The sequence below is a fragment of the Coregonus lavaretus genome (assembly GCF_964263955.1).
Source record: "Coregonus lavaretus genome assembly, chromosome: 1".
Taxonomy (NCBI): domain Eukaryota; kingdom Metazoa; phylum Chordata; class Actinopteri; order Salmoniformes; family Salmonidae; genus Coregonus; species Coregonus lavaretus.
The window spans coordinates 70508090-70525425 of record NC_139988.1 but is presented as its reverse complement, the minus strand read 5'-3'; the positions used below and the strand labels follow the sequence as shown (position 1 = coordinate 70525425).

Below are 17336 nucleotides of genomic sequence, written 5' to 3'. Positions count from 1 at the left end.
TGGTTTCATTTTGAAGTTACACATTTGAAGATATTTCTGTCTGAGTTTATACTGTAGGAAATGAGATGGCTGGCCGGGTCCTCTTAATGATGCGTCGACCTCACAAAGAAAATTCCAACAGACTTCGGAATTCTGATCGGTTCTGATCAGTTTTATGTAATAACTCAAATAATTGAACAGTGAAGTGTAACTTTGCATTGGGATTTTGATGCCTATAATAATGTAAATCCATGTGTTACATGTGGTTACGTTTTTCCTGCCTTCACTTTAACTGAAGCCATAAGGTCAGCACACAGAAGATACAAATGTGGTAATTAGAAATAACAGCGTGATTAATTACAATTTTAAAAGCTTCTATAGTTTTAAATATATGCATTTTAAATATAAAATTCTAGCATAACAGTTTAAACTGGGGAAATCCATTTCCCCTATGCTGGATGGTGGTGGTATCACCCGACACGCCCTTCCATTTCAAGATAATAGATTGTGCCAATTAGCAGCACACCCGGCCACCATGCAGCAGATAAGGTACCAGAAAAAAGCTGCAAAAACTAAAATGGTAAAACATACACAGTACCAGTCAAAAGATTGGACATACCTACTCATTCAAGGGTTTTTCTTTATTTTGACTATTTTCTACATTGTAGAATAATAGTGAAGACATCAAAACTATGAAATAACACATATGTAGTAACCAAAAAAGTGTTAAACAAATCAAAATATTATTCAAATAGCCACCCTTTGCCTTGATTATAGCTTTGCACACTCTTGGCATTATCTCAACCAGCTTCACCTGGAATGCTTTTCCAACAGTCTTGAAGGAGTTCCCACATATGCTGAGCACTTGTTGGCTGCTTTTCCTTCACTTTGCGGTCCGACTTATCCCAAACCATCTCAATTTGGTTGAGGTTGGGGGATTGTGGAGGCCAGGTCATCTGATGCAGCACTCAATCACTCTCCTTCTTGGTCAAATAGCCCTTACACAGCCTGGAGGTGTGTTGGGTCATTGTCCTATTGAAAAACAAATGATAGTCCCACTAAGGCCAAACCAGATGGGATGACGTATCGCTGCAGAATGCTGTGGTAGCCATGCTGGTTAAGTGTGCCTTGAATTCTAAATAAATCACAGACAGTGTCACCAGCAAAGCACCCTCAAACCATAACACCTCCTCCTCCATGTTTTACGGTGGAAACTACACATGCAGAGATCATCCGCTCACCCACACCGTGTCTCACAAAGACACAGCGGTTGGAACCAAAAATCTCCAATTTGGACTCCAGACCAAAGGACAAATTTCCACCGGTCTAATGTCCATTGCTCGTGTTTCTTGGCCCATGCAGGTATCTTCTTATTGGTTTCCTTTAGTAGTGGTTTCTTTGCAGCAATTCGACCATGAAGGCCTGATTCACACAGTCCCCTCTGAACAGTTGACGTTGAGATGTGTCTGTGAATTGAACTCTGTGAAGCATTTATTTGGGCTGCAATTTCTGAGGCTGGTAACTCTAATGAACGTATCCTCTACAGCAGAGGTAACTATGGGTCTTCCATTCCTGTGGCGGTCCTCATGAGAGCCAGTTTCATCATAGCGCTTGATGGTTTTTGCGACTGCACTTGAAGAAACTTTCAACGTTCTTGAAATGTTCCGTATTGACTGACCTTCATGTCTTAAAGTAATAATGGACTGTCATTTCTCTTTGCTCATTTGAGCTGTTCTTGCCATAATATGGACTTGGTCTTTTACCAAATAGGGCTATCTTCTGTATAACCCCCCACACTACCTTGACACAACACAACTGATTGGCTCAAACGCATTAAGAAGGAAAGAAATTCCACACATTAACTTTTAACAAGGCACACCTGTTAATTGAAATGCATTCCAGGTGACTACCTCATGAAGCTGGTTTAGAGAATGCCAAGAGTGTGCAGCTTGTCATCAAGGCAAAGGGTGGCTATTTGAAGAATCTCAAATATGAAATATATTTTGATTTGTTTAACACTTTTTTGGTTACTACATGATTCCATATGTGTTATTTCATAGTTTTGATGTCTTCACTATTATTCTACAATGTAGAAAATAGTACAAATAAAGAAAAACCCGTGAATGAGTAGGTGTGCCCAAACTTTTGACTGGTAGTGTAAATAATTGTTAGATTAAGATGTTAGAAATATAACTCTAAGAGCGTGCACTCAACTTATAATTAATATATGCAAGAATTTCAAAAATGTGTGTCTGACATTTGAAATGAAAACCATGCATTGGTCATTATTTCATTGGACATGAAATGCTTGGTGCAAATGAATGTTAAAGTGCAAAGGATAGGAATAGCTGTGTGGCTACATGTGGCCATCACATTGACGTAATCCAAAATCCACTCGAGTCGGCTGTTCAAAACTACTTCTGACACAAGTCAGCAAAGACCCATTACACACACACACACACACACACACACAAGCCAAGGAAGTTGAGCTTCACTCTAGTTATGCTCAGTGGGGGGTTTTCGTTTTGACTTCAAGCCAGAGCCCATTTTGACAAAGAGTCAGAGAGTAGGAGTGCTGATATAGGATCAATTTTGCCTTGTTGATCATAATGAATAAGATCATATACGGACATGGGGAAACTGATCCCAGATCAGCACTCCTACTCTAAGACACTGTTTGACTCCAGTCCAGCTCTCCTCACTTTATCCTAGCTGTTTTGCAGAGATCAAAATAAACACATAAAGCCTGGAAAAGCCTTGGGAAAATGTCTGCCTCTTAAGATTAGCAATTGTTCCGTAAGTGTTTCCCATTCATCTTGAAACAGCTTGTATCCCTCAGGGAAAGACAGGGAGCCAATCGGAAATCGGGGATGGCTGTAGGGGCCAATGGAGCCAGCAACGCTGATGTGAATATTACCGAGCATCCTCTTGGAGCGCTCCAGAATTGAGATCTGTGGTTGGAATTCACACATTCATTCAAAAACTTCACACGTTTCTCTTCTTTCTTTTCAAGATATTAGCATACTTTTAAGTAAGTGAAAATGTATGTGCCGAGCCAATATTTTTCGTAGTTCGACGAGGCTTTTCCATTTGAGAGTTAAATGCTGCCACACGTGCCAGTGGAACAGTTTCACGGATGGGGAACTCCATACTATCTATGACGGGACACCGAATCTGACCCCCCCACTCCCCTTCCTCCAATAGAAAACTCTGAAAGCAAAACAAAGGCTTTGCCAACTCTGCGTATACACACTAATTGACGAGCCCACAGAGCTTACCTTTCCCCGTCTCCTCTCTCCTTCTGACCCTTTTTGTATCTTCAGTTCGATTCCTCCTTTCTCCTCCCTTGTTTTTCTTCTGCCTCTTCCTCGGTCTGTTCTGTTTTTGTATCTCTGCTTTGTATCTCCAATGTTTAATTGAAGTGGGTGGTTGCGAGTAAGGAAGCGAAGAAGGGATCCATGGTCTAACTCCACAATTTTCCCTCTCTCTCACTCTCCGTGTCGGAACAAGCTCTGCGATTGGTCTGGATTCGGGAATGGCTGCTGCAACATTAAAAAGCATTTTGCCCCTTTCCCTTCAGGCCCTGAACATCTCTCCATCTCACACACACAGTCATGCACGCACACTTGTTTTATACACAGTAGCACTTAAAGTAAGTCACCCACAATCTCTCTCTCCCTCTGTTTCTCATTCACACACAGTCACACTGAATACTCTCTCTCCCTCTTACACACTCACTCCCTCTCTCTCAGAGGCGCACACACACGGACGCACGCACACACACACGCGGCCTCATCCTGTGCCACCACTGCTGCTTTTGATGCTGAACATGAACCGCTGAGGTGGGATGGTCCCTGAACTGAAAAGGCTGTGGCCTGAAGAATCCCCTTTCATTCTGCTCCGGTACGTGACATTAGCCCAATCAAAGCCCTCTTATCACACAGCTATAGTACCTGTGTACTGTACACTTTGTAGTCTCTTTCCTTTAGAATTTGAAATGCATAGAAAGTACAAAGGAGGTGGAAAGAAAATACTTTCCTCCTTGTACAATGGGGCCTTTGAGGCCTGTAAAAGCAAAGAGTTCTTACCCTTTGGCTCCTCGGCGTCCCCGGCTTCCAAAAGACTGTTAAAAGAGAGAGAAAGAGAGAGAGAGAAAGAGAGAGAGAGAAAGGAAGAGAGAGAGAGAGCGCGAGAGAAGACAAATGAGGTCACACACTGAGATATATGGCAAGGGGACAAAAGATGACATGGTTTCACCTGCTAACTATAACACACAGGCATGCCAGGGTTTCCGTCAGCCAGCTTTTGGCCAAAAATAAAAATGAAAAGCCGATAAATAAAACTGTTGCCGGCCAAAATGACTGGGAGAAAAAAAATCCCATTGCAAAAGAATGTTTTTTATTCATTGATGGAAATACCAGTCGATGGAAATCAGCTTATCGGTCTATAGGTTAATTTGCATAATTTAGTGGAATTAAATTGGCATATGTCTCTTTTCGTTAGTCATCATATTTTTTTTTACACTGTAGAATAATAGTGAAGACATCAAAACTATGAAATAACACATATGGAATCATGTACTAACCAAAAAAGTGTACAACTTTTGGGGCGGCAGGTAGCTTAGTGGTTAAGAGCGTTGTGCCAGTAACCGAAAGGTAGCTGGTTCTAATCCCCGAGCCGACTAGGTGAAAAATCTGACGATGTGCCCTTGAGCAAGGCACTTAACCCTAATTGCTCCTGTAAGTCGATTTATTTGTAAAAAATACAAATAAATATTTGAGATTCTTCAAATAGTCACCCTTTGCCTTGATGACAGTTTTGCACACTTGGCATTCTCTCAACCAGCTTCATGAGGTAGTCAACTGGAATGCATTTCAATTAACAGGTGTACCTTCTTAAAAGTTAATTTGTTTGAGCCAATCAGTTGTGTTGTGACAAGGTAGGGGGGTATACAGAAGATAGCCCTATTTGGTAAAAGACCAAGTCCATATTATGGCAAGAACAGCTCAAATAAGAAAAGAGAAATGACAGTCCATCATTACTTTAAGACATGAAGGTCAGTCAATACGGAACATTTCAAGAACTTTGAATGTTTCTTCAAGTGCAGTCGCAAAAACCATCAAGTGCTATGATGAAACTGGCTCTCATGAGGACCGCCACAGGAAAGGAAGACCCAGAATTACATCTGCTGCAGAGGATAAGTTCATTAGAGTTACCAGCCTCAAGAAATTGCAGCCCAAATAAACACAGAGTTCAAGTCACAGACACATCTCAAAATCAACTGTTCAGAGGGGACTGTGTGAATCAGGCCTTCATGGTCAAATTGCTGCAAAGAAACCACTACTAAAGGACACCAATAAGAAGAAGAGAAGTGCTTGGGCCAAGAAACACGAGCAATGGACATTAGACCGGTGGAGATTTGTCCTTTGGTCTGGAGTCCAAATTTGAGATTTTTGGTTCCAACCGCTGTGTCTTTGTGAGACACGGTGTGGGTGAACGGATGATCTCCGCATGTGTCTTTCCCACCGTAAAGCATGGAGGAGGAGGAGGTGTTATGGTGTGGGGGTGCTTTGCTGGTGACACTGTGATTTATTTAGAACTCAAGGCGCACTTAACCAGCATGGCTACCACAGCATTCTGCAGCGATACGCCATCCCATCTGGTTTGGCCTTAGTGGGACTATCATTTGTTTTTCAACTGGACAATGATAGAAGAATTTCATATATAAAATATATTTTGATTTGTTTAATACTTTTTTGGTTACTACATGATTCCATATGTGTTATTTCTATGTTTTTATGTCTTCACTAATATTCTACATGTAGAAAATAGTAAAACATTAAGAAAAACCCTTGAATGAGTAGGTGTCTAAACTTTTGACTGGTACTGTATTTTAGATGCTTTTCACTGACAGCCGCAACTCAATAATCAGCTAGGCCAATTGCCGCGCGCTGCCCAAATTGCGGGCTTCCCAAATAGGCATAAGCCTGCAAGCTTATGATACGAAACAATACACAGCTATTTTTTTTAAAGAAGCTATTGATCCTCGATTCCTCTGTGGCTAAGTCATGCATTTTGGTGAAGTATTTTTAATGACTTTATTCATTTCTGTACAGACAGGAGTAATTATATAATTTTGCCACCAAAAAAATTAATGTACTTATTTCCCTATTGGACCCACCGCTATGCCATTTCTCTCCTGTTCTATTGGCTTTCAAATCAACTTTCTTGTCCAGACGCCTAAGGCACAATCCTAGTCATATTAGCAACCCATCCTAGTTGTTGCATCTTTAGATTCCCCCTCTTTCTAGGTTTCTATCAGAGATGATCATCTCTGTCACATATTAGAATGGTGTTTTCCCGCGAACTGCATTTTGACAAATGTTTGAAAATTACATTTTATTGGCTGCTTCATTACATGAGTTGCATGTTCTGGTAAGATGAGTTACCATAATCTAAATGTGATTTCAGTCATTCTGAGCACCATGGGTGGACGCTAGGGCTGTCCCAGAGAAGAAAAAATGTTGGTCAACCAAAAGTTGTCTGTTCTTTCGACCAATCAATTGGTTAACATATTTAAAGTATATTTTTCCATACATAACTGATTTATTGAGCCATTCACAGTTTCACTGTACCGGCCATGTGTACTTAGACTTGCATGGCCTAATCTTTGAGACAAGCATATGCTACTGGCAGGATCACCTTTGTTTTAATAAAATCAACTATATGCATTGAGCTTGTCTGATGCTTGCTTACGGTTTGATGAAATAAGACAAATGCCTCAAGAGGGCACCAGAGATCTAGATAACCAGAAGAAAAAAACCTTAACCTGACCTAATTACTCTCCTCCCTCTCCTGCTGGCTTTCGCAGATTCTGCCACTACTCTCCTGAAGTTGCCGGTAATAGGCTACACGAGGAGTCGGCAACCTTTCTCATGTGGAATGCCAATATATCTTACAATTTCTACCGATCTGCGTGCCAGTTATGGTTTTCATATGCACATTTTCTTGAAACAGTTTCATTTAATTTATAATAATATCTTCATAGCTCAAAATAATTGTCATGTGGTTAATAATAATAAAATAATAAATGGTTAATAATAATGGTTAATCAAAATTCAATCCAAATCTAAATGAAAATGATAAACCTAAAAAGTAACTTCTATTGCCATTGCCAACTATGTAAAAATAGCCTACATAATAAATAAATACAAATAAAAACATTGCAGCCTGCAGGTAGAAAATATCCGGATAAAAATAAATATCCTATAAATTAAATTGGCTACACATGGCCTTTCTGCAACAAACTTGAAACGTCAACTATTAACTTCGTCCGGGCCAAAGCTTGCGCTAGCGAACTTGCTGCATTGTATAATATGCTGGACCCTCAGAGTTTCCCGTGCCAGTGACCTCGGGACAGACACAGCTGTAGGCTATTTACGCAAGGGATAAGAAGCAGTGCTTGACTTGGGCAGGAGCTCACCGGAGCTGAGTACCGGCACCTCAAATGTTCTACTGCTTGAGCTCTTGTCCCTCTTATAGAATATTAGCTCAAAAGTATTGTGGAGCTCCTGCACCTAAGTATAAACAGTACCAGCACCCAAAATGAGTACCTGAACCTATTTCAGTCCAAGTCAAGCACTGATAAGAAGTAATCAGGTAGGCCTATTTTATTACCTTTTCACTGGATCAGAGCATGAAATTTTTCCATTTCATGGTGAGTAGTAGATTTTTCAAATACATTGAGGAACTATTGTAATTCTCAATGGATGTAAAAACAGACTTTGTTTGCTTGCTATTTGAGTTGAAGAAAACATTACTTTGAGAAGCTCCACGGGTCATTAGTGGTGGTGCGTTAAGCCAATCAGAAATACTATCAGATCCCCAAATGGGCACATTTATATAACTACATTTGCGTGCAGGCCAGGTAGCCTATAGGCCTACTTCTATGCATGCACGTCCCTACTCAAACAAAAGCCAATGACTAAATTGACAAAACTCGTAAATGGAATGAAATAAACCAAAACGTGTTTCTCACAAGCGTAGCATAGGTTGTGCACTCTGCAAACAATGTGTCCACTCCGATAATGATAACGGGAAGACTGGGATAATAATATTGAATGCATTAACAGAAATTACCATAACCAAAGTAACAAACATTGTAGAACGGTAAATGTACTGCTGGTGATATATGTAATGGGGAATTGACATACACTAACAATCAAATGCAAACAATTCACACAATTAAGTTATGAAACAATTAATGTGCACAAATTGGCGGGATAGCACGCATTCTGGAGAGAGAAGTGCATTGTGCATCTAGGTGCACGGTCAATCCGACGTTTGAATTGGCCATGCAGCATTTACGGTGATACGCCTCAGCAGAAGTCAGGGCATTCATTCTTCTTGTGCTTCGCGGAGCCGTGCAGAGCTGTTGTCAAGGAAGTGAGTTTGTGTTTTCTACAGGATGTACCGCCCCCACTTACCGTCAACCAATCATATCAATGGGGAGCTATACAGAACCCTCCGCATTGTTAAAAAATGTGGGATGCGCATGGCGAAGCGGTACGGAGCTCGATTTGGCCTCTGCATGCCTCTGGAGGCGCCGTAATTGCATCATACCCTCCATATGGAGCCTAGGACCACATTGTCGGATCAAGCATAAATGGCCTTTTAGTCTAGGCCTCCGCAATGGATTAGTTCACCATATATATATATACAGTGGGGAAAAAAAGTATTTAGTCAGCCACCAATTGTGCAAGTTCTCCCACTTAAAAAGATGAGAGAGGCCTGTAATTTTCATCATAGGTACACGTCAACTATGACAGACAAATTGAGAAAAAAAAATCCAGAAAATCACATTGTAGGATTTTTTATGAATTTATTTGCAAATTATGGTGGAAAATAAGTATTTGGTCACCTACAAACAAGCAAGATTTATGGCTCTCACAGACCTGTAACTTCTTCTTTAAGAGGCTCCTCTGTCCTCCACTCGTTACCTGTATTAAAGGCACCTGTTTGAACTTGTTATCAGTATAAAAGACACCTGTCCACAACCTCAAACAGTCACACTCCAAACTCCACTATGGCCAAGACCAAAGAGCTGTCAAAGGACACCAGAAACAAAATTGTAGACCTGCACCAGGCTGGGAAGACTGAATCTGCAATAGTTAAGCAGCTTGGTTTGAAGAAATCAACTGTGGGAGCAATTATTAGGAAATGGAAGACATACAAGACCACTGATAATCTCCCTCGATCTGGGGCTCCACGCAAGATCTCACCCCGTGGGGTCAAAATGATCACAAGAACGGCGAGCAAAAATCCCAGAACCACACGGGGGGACCTAGTGAATGACCTGCAGAGAGCTGGGACCAAAGTAACAAAGCCTACCATCAGTAACACACTACGCCACCAGGGACTCAAATCCTGCAGTGCAGACGTGTCCCCCTGCTTAAGCCAGTACATGTCCAGGCCCATCTGAAGTTTGCTAGAGTGCATTTGGATGATCCAGAAGATGATTGGGAGAATGTCATATGAAACCAAAATATAACTTTTTGGTAAAAACTCAACTCGTCGTGTTTGGAGGACAAAGAATGCTGAGTTGCATCCAAAGAACACCATACCTACTGTGAAGCATGGGGGTGGAAACATAATGCTTTGGGGCTGTTTTTCTGCAAAGGGACCAGGACGACTGATCCGTGTAAAGGAAAGAATGAATGGGGCCATGTATCGTGAGATTTTGAGTGAAAACCTCCTTCCATCAGCAAGGGCATTGAAGATGAAACGTGACTGGGTCTTTCAGCATGACAATGATCCCAAACACACCGCCCGGGCAACGAAGGAGTGGCTTCGTAAGAAGCATTTCAAGGTCCTGGAGTGGCCTAGCCAGTCTCCAGATCTCAACCCCATAGAACATTTTTGGAGGGAGTTGAAAGTCTGTGTTGCCCAGCGACAGCCCCAAAACATCACTGCTCTAGAGGAGATCTGCATGGAGGAATGGGCCAAAATACCAGCAACAGTGTGTGAAAACCTTGTGAAGACTTACAGAAAACGTTTGACCTGTGTCATTGCCAACAAAGGGTATATAACAAAAGTATTGAGAAACTTTTGTTATTGACCAAATACTTATTTTCCACCATAATTTGCAAATAAATTCATAAAAAATCCTACAATGTGATTTTCTGGATTTGTTTTTCTCATTTTGTCTGTCATAGTTGACATGTACCTATGATGAAAATTACAGGCCTCTCTCATCTTTTTAAGTGGGAGAACTTGCACAATTGGTGGCTGACTAAATACTTTTTTTCCCCACTGTATATATTTATATTTGTTACTGCTCGACTAAAACAAATCTCAATCGACCAACAGCCTAACGACCAAATAACGGACCAGTTGACTAATTGGGGTCAGCCCTAGTGGACGACCTAATGGGTTATGCACCCAATGCATATGGGTCTGATACATTTCTGAAATGGCCGGTAAATTGAAGTCTTACCAGTCACATTGTCCGGCGCAACATTTTCCTAATGGAAACCCTGAGGCACGCGCAGACGCAGGCAGGCACACACACACACACACACACACACACACAGACAGACAGACAGAGGGTCACATAAGGTCATGAAGAAAGACGTAGCCATGTAAAGTTGCAACATTTCTGTAACTTTACCAAAATTACCATGTTTTCCAGAAATCCCGGTTGGAGGGCTCCCGAAATCATGAAGGAATAAGCATGGAGGGAATCCTCCAACAGGAATTTTGCAGGGAAGAAGGCTACTTACCATCGCCTCAAAATGTTCAATTCAACATGAATTCCTGGAGGTTAGAAAGACTGATCACACTGTGTATCCATGCACCCACAGCCACATCATGACCCATAATAACAGCGAAACTGAACCATTTGAAGACAGCTGTTCATCTATAAGTAATTGCCGTTAAATTCGGATTGAGAGCTGCTGATGTGGGGACGGACGATGATGTAACACAAGGAAGGAAGCTGGTTTGAAAACATAAGGGCCTGGAGGGGATAGCTGGGTAAGGGGGCAAAGTGCACATTGGAATAGAGGGTGATGCTGAACCAGAAAACGGGACACTGCAACGACAACTAGGTTAGTATCGAAGTAAAGCGGCTACATTATTGACCACAGCAAGGATAGCTTTTTTCACTAAAAGTAACTGATTTAGCAACTGGTTGCATGCCCTCGCACACAAACACACGCACAGACACACACACAGCTATACTATCCTTTATGCGTCTCTACACTTGTCCACTACACTTGAGCTCGGCACAGTGAGCATCAAGCTAACGTTGTCTATTGGGGACTAGTGGCTCTTCCTTGAACCCTACCATTGACTCGCTGTGACGTCGCTGGCGGTCACCGGTTGCGTCCGAAAACGCCCGCTAGCCATTCGGCCCCCTTCAGACACCCCCCTTAGCAACCGGAGGGGTCGGCGACGCGTGGTTGACCCCGCCCCTGGCTTTACTGGCGGGTGAAGGGGAGGGGCCACGACATGCAGCGTGTCCATGCTAGTGTCCAAACAGAGAAGAACAAGAAGAACAAGAAAAATGAGAAAAATACAAAAAAAAAGTAGGAAAGAATAATGGTGAGTGAAAGATGGGGGAGGAAGTTGGAAAACATTTAAAGAAAAACAGACAGCCAGAGTAAACCAGAGAAGTCATAAATCAAACACTTAGACCAGTGTTTCCCCAACTCCGGTCCTCGAGTAACCCCAACAGCACACATTTTTGTTGTAGCCACAGACAAAAACACCTGATTCAACTCATTGAGGGCTTGATGATTAGTTGACAAGTTCAATCAAGTATGCTTGTCCGGGGATACAAACAAAATGTGTGCAGTCAGGGGTACTGTAACACTGGAGTTAGGAAATACTGACTTAGACAGAGACAGAACACTCGTCTCTCTGAATCACGCAGAGATTGTCATGCTCTCAGCTACCAGACAGACACCATCTTTGATAATCATCACAAAGCCTGAATGCTAATTGTGTTAGTACAAAAGGGCATAGTGCGGGGCTCTCCAACCATGTTCCTGGAGAGCTACCCTCCTGTAGGTTTTTGCTCCAACCCCAGTGGTAACTGACCTGATTAGGCTTATCAACTAGTGATAGGGGAAGAAAAAATGTTTAATTAAAAAAGAATCGATAGTTACATAACGCAATATCATGTCGATATTTGACTCCAAGAATCGATTTGTAAAAATAAAATGAAATACTAAAATGCTCCTACTTTAGGTAGCGTTAGCTAGCGCTTGCAGCTGTACCTGCGCCAATATTCAGGTATTTTTCATCCTATAGCTTGTTCATCTGCTTTTTTAATAGTGAGCCAACATATTTTCAGAACCTTTATGCTCTCTAGTCTCTCTGCAGCAATGAGCAATGTTTGGAACATCAAATCGCAATAAAATCGCAATACATATAAAATCGTGAGAATCGCAATACATATCGTATCAGCACCTAAGTATCGTGATAATATCGTGAGGTCCCTGCCAATTCCCAGCCCTGCTATCAACCAGCTAATTATTAGATTCAGGTGTGCTAGATTAGGATTAGAGCAAAAACCTACAGGACCTAGCTCTCCAGGAACAGGGTTGGAGAGCCCTGGCCTAATGAAAGATAATTAGTAAAAATATGTTGAATATTGTTATGTTCATACAAATATTTACACATGTTAAGTTTGCTGAAAATAAACGCAGTTGACAGTGAGAGGACGTTTCTTTTTTTGCTGAGTTTTTTTATGCTGCACCTGAGCTGAGCCATAAAGGAGACTAGGCATCTACCAACCCACTAACCACTATCAGATTAAGGGGTAAAATGTAGCCTGTTTTGTGTCCCCCCACTTTGGTTCTGAAATCGGCATCACCCACTAATTAACTTGTCAATTTTGCAGATTAAGTGTTTGAGCTAGTAATGTACCAATATTTATCATTTACAAATTAGCTATGACATAGCCAATTAATATTTATAGCACAATTTTGGATTTCACCCCCCAATCTCAAAATCTAATGGTTTTGACCATTTGGATGTTTAGTGATCTTATTTTCTCCTCTGCTTTGGCCATGCAGTGCGCCTCGCAAAGTGATTGCTATCCTTGTTATGAAATTATCAACTTTACCCTGTATATCTAAAAATGACAATATACACTTTTTGTTTAAAGCAAAACTACCAAAACTATTGCTGATGGTGAACCTGAAAAATCAAATCTATTGTAAGCCCCTTTAAGCATGTAGCCTATAGCCAGATGAGAGTTGGGTCTCTGGTAGCTTACTTTTAGTCCAGTAAAACACAATTTTCAACAGCGCCTAGATAACAATAACCTAGCAAATCACATAGGTTGTCACTCAACTAATAAAACCTAATATTGCGCAAGCCATTTTAGCATTTGAATGCTGAAGGTGCCGCGCAGATGTGCAAGATCAGGAATAGGCTGCCTACCTCGGATTGGTCAGTGCATGAATCTTGGCACAGGCTACTGATATTCCCTGGGGTTGTTCAGCATGCAAAATGACTTGTAGATCAATGACTGTCAACACAGTTACATGCTTAGTTCGACACTGAAGGAGAGGACGCATCAGTTGTCACAGAAGATGAGGTATTTTCGAAAGGTAGAAAGAAAGTAATATGAACAACAAAATAATTTCTGAGCGATGCATGCTAACATTTGGATCAGTTTGGGGTCCGCAGACCGATGCAGTCGTATCTTAAACATTTGAATCGGGGCCCGATGCGCATCAGTGAATCATTACATCCCTATAAACTACCATTGAAAAATAATGCTTAACTGGAGGTAGGGCTGGGCGATATGGCCAAAATATCATATCACGATATTTATCATTTTTGACAGTATTTTATGTTTTTGAATAATACAAGTTCTAAATATGCTTAATGAGTAGTGCATGACCCTAGGGTGGCAACTAAAACATTCTAAGTGGTTTTTATGGGTCTCTCTCTCTTCTGATTGAACAGTATAAAACAATCAAACTTCAACCAAAAATGATTCAGCATTTTCAATGTCTGCATTTCCTTCACTCATTAGTTATCATTTCCACACTGTACCACATTTGTTTTGTCTTTGTACGCTTGTATTTTGAGGAAGAAGTCCCTTTACTTTTATCAGGATAATTCTTCTCTATGACGAATTATGTTCAATAGTCCCCTGTAGCTCAGTAGGTAGAGCATGGCGCTTGCAACGCCAGGGTTGTGGGTTCGTTTCCCACGGGGGGCCAGTATGAAAATGTATGCACTCACTAACTGTAAGTCGCTCTGGATAAGAGCGTCTGCTAAATGACTAAAATGTAAATGTAAACAGATTCAATGGCAGTTCTTAATCCCGCCACAAGGGGCATTGAACCGATTTCTAGGGTGCTTTTGGCATTTAATATTTAACAAACTAAACATTGAAATACCGTACTAAACATTGAAATACCGTTACGTAAAAGTAAAGTATAAATCCAAACCAGTCCATGCATCAATACTGGTATATAGTCAAATGCGGTTTACCGCCAAGCCTGGAGGCCAGTCTTTGGTTAATCTGGAATTGAATCACTCCCAACACCACAATTACTGGTGTTTACTACAAGCACTGCATGGGTTTACACAGCACAAAACAACACTTGGCCGAGGAAGAGAGGTTTGACCACCCACCCACTAGGGCTGTCCCAGACTAAAAAAAAATATTGGTAGACCAAGAGTGTATTTCACACCCTAATGTTTGAATAAAGTCAACTATATGTAGGCTCCTGAGCTTGTCTTATGCTTTAAGCACTGCGATTAAAAATTAAGACACAGAAATTACTAACGAGGGAGCCAGAGCTCAATATAGCCAAACCAGTAGACATTTTTTTTTTTTTTTAAACCTGTTCCCGACCCTCCTCCTCCTCCCGCTGCCCGCTGCTGCTGGCCTTCGCAGATTCTGTCATTAGGCTCCTGAAATTGCCGGTAATAGGCTACACCAGCGGTCGGCAATCTTTTTCATTTGGAGTGCCAAGTTATTGTACCATTTCTACTGATCTGCTTGCCAGTTATGATTTCCATATGCACATTTTCGTGGAACAGTTTCATTTCATTTATAATAAAGTCTTCATATATCAAAATCTATTTCATGTAAATGAAAATTACACAAATCTAAAATAATAAAAGTAACTTTATTGCCATTGCCAATATGTATAAATAGCCTACTTAAAGCCAACAAATAAAAACATTGCAACCTGCAGGTAGAAAATATCCAGATAAAAATAAATATCCTATAAATCACATTGGCTACACATGGCCTGTCTGCAACGAACTTGAAACATTGTAGCCTATCAACTATTAACTTGGTCCGGGCCGAAGCTCGTGCTAGCAAACTTGCAACATTGTACAAAATATTCTGGGCCCTCAGAGTTTTGAGCGCCAGTGAGCTCCTGACAGACCGACACAGCTGTAGGCTATTTGCACAAGGGATAAGAAGTAATCTGATATTTTATGATGTTTCCACCGGATCAGAGCATGATTTTTTCCCCCTTTCATCCTGAGTGGTTATCGAAAGGGAGGGAGCTGGAAATATTTTTAAAATAGGCTACATTGAGGAACTATTGTTATTCTCAATAGATGTAAAAACAGACTACGTTTACTGGCTATTTGAGGTGAAGAAAAAATTACTTTGAGAAGCTCCACAGTGATGGTGAGTTAAGACAATCAGAAATAGTATCAGATCCCCAAGTGGGCACATTTATAGGCCTACATTTGCACACAGGCCAGGTAGCCTAGGTCTACTTCTATGCGTAATCAGGTGCATGTCCTTACTCAAGATTGACAGAAGCGCTACAAACAAAAGACAGTTAATACATTGACAACTCGTAAATGGAATGAAATAAACCCAAACTTTTTTCTCACAAGTGTAGCCTAGGTTGTGCGCTCCGCAAACAACGTGTCCACTCCTACAATGACAACGGTAAGACTGTAATAATAATATATTGTATGCATTAACATACATTTCCATAACCAAACGAGCATTAGATTAGAAATTATGGGAATTAACAGTAGGCTAAATGTACTACTGGTGATACTGGTGTGCCATCCCCGCAATGGATTAATCCACAGACAGGCGTGAATTAGACAGGTGTCTCGTGTGCCATTCATGCTGTTTTTTTTTATATTGCCATTGCTCGACAAAAAAAATATTGGTCGACCAACAGCCTATCGACCAGTCGACTAAATGGGGTCAGCCAGATATGGTAACAAATGGCTTCCTTTAAACCATTCTACTTTTAGACAACCACAGTCGTCAGAGGGTTCCGTGAATGTGTGCAAACCAGCCTGACCATTACTTCTGAGCATACCTGAACACAACAACATACCTGCCCTACTTAACACCCGCTCCAGCACCTGCAATCACAAACAACATTGTTACGGTGTCATTCAACAGCATGGGCCACAAAGAGTCTGGTTAGGTCAGAATGTGTGATAAGACTTTTAAGTGACATGCAAGCGCGACAACACTTGTCTGAGACGACTAACCACAAACTGAATATAATCTTTGCATAACTACACTTTGACTGCATGTGAAGAAACATGTCAAATGCCACAGGTCTTACAGGAGGGCATTGCAACATAATATAATGAGTGCATGCCTTTTCTAATCAACATGTAATAAGGAGACGATAAGATCTTACGAGCAGTCAGTCAGACTTATCTAGTTCAATAAGGACGGGGCTGGAAGCTTTGGCACAAACTACAGTGCATGTTCTAACACATTCAAATTCAACCCATACTCTCACTCATTCTCTCCTCTTTTCACTCTGTCCATCTCCCCCCTCCTCTGCTACACTCATCCCCTCAGGCTGCTTGTCAGGAGCCAACAGGCTTATGTGCACTCAGCAGAATATTTGGGCTGATTACAGGGAAAAGATCCCAAATAGAGGAAAGGACATGTTTTGCTTCATCCATGTTCAGACGTCGAGGACATTGTTGGCAGCGAATTAGTTTTGTCCCCAAATCTCCACTCCCCATGCAGCATTTCCATGTTGTTTATTCTCGAAAAGGCTAAACACTCCCATTCCGATGAATAGCTGTAAATTGAACCACAACAAGAAGCTCAGATGTCATAACATGCAGCAAAACATGTCTCAGCAAAAGCATATGCGCCATGACTGAATTTGTCCAACTATGGATATTCCAGAATGGTTCCCTCCAAAGAGGAGTGATATGATAGCAGCATGACTAACCTATCCTGATATTTTATAAGAAGGGGTGTATGGTGGTGAACCACTGACAAGGGAAGCTTTCCCCTAGATTAGTCTCCAGACTGGATGCCCCAAAGGCCCCCATAGCAACGTCCAAGCCCTCTGGCAGCACAACTG

At 41.4% G+C, this 17336-nt stretch overlaps 1 protein-coding gene across 2 annotated transcripts in view; it reads right to left on the bottom strand.

Moving 5' to 3' along the window:
• The window catches only part of svild (supervillin d), a 150090-nt gene that overhangs the window by 102186 nt on the left and 30568 nt on the right, over positions 1-17336 (bottom strand). The window contains exons 6-7 of one of the 2 annotated variants that reach the window (XM_084165649.1): positions 11327-11506; positions 4068-4102 (exon numbers count right to left, since the gene is read on the bottom strand). In XM_084165649.1, coding sequence (XP_084021775.1) covers positions 4068-4102; positions 11327-11506 — 215 coding nt within the window. The remainder of the gene's footprint in view (positions 1-4067; positions 4103-11326; positions 11507-17336) is intronic. The other variant, XM_084165650.1, reaches the window with a different exon arrangement.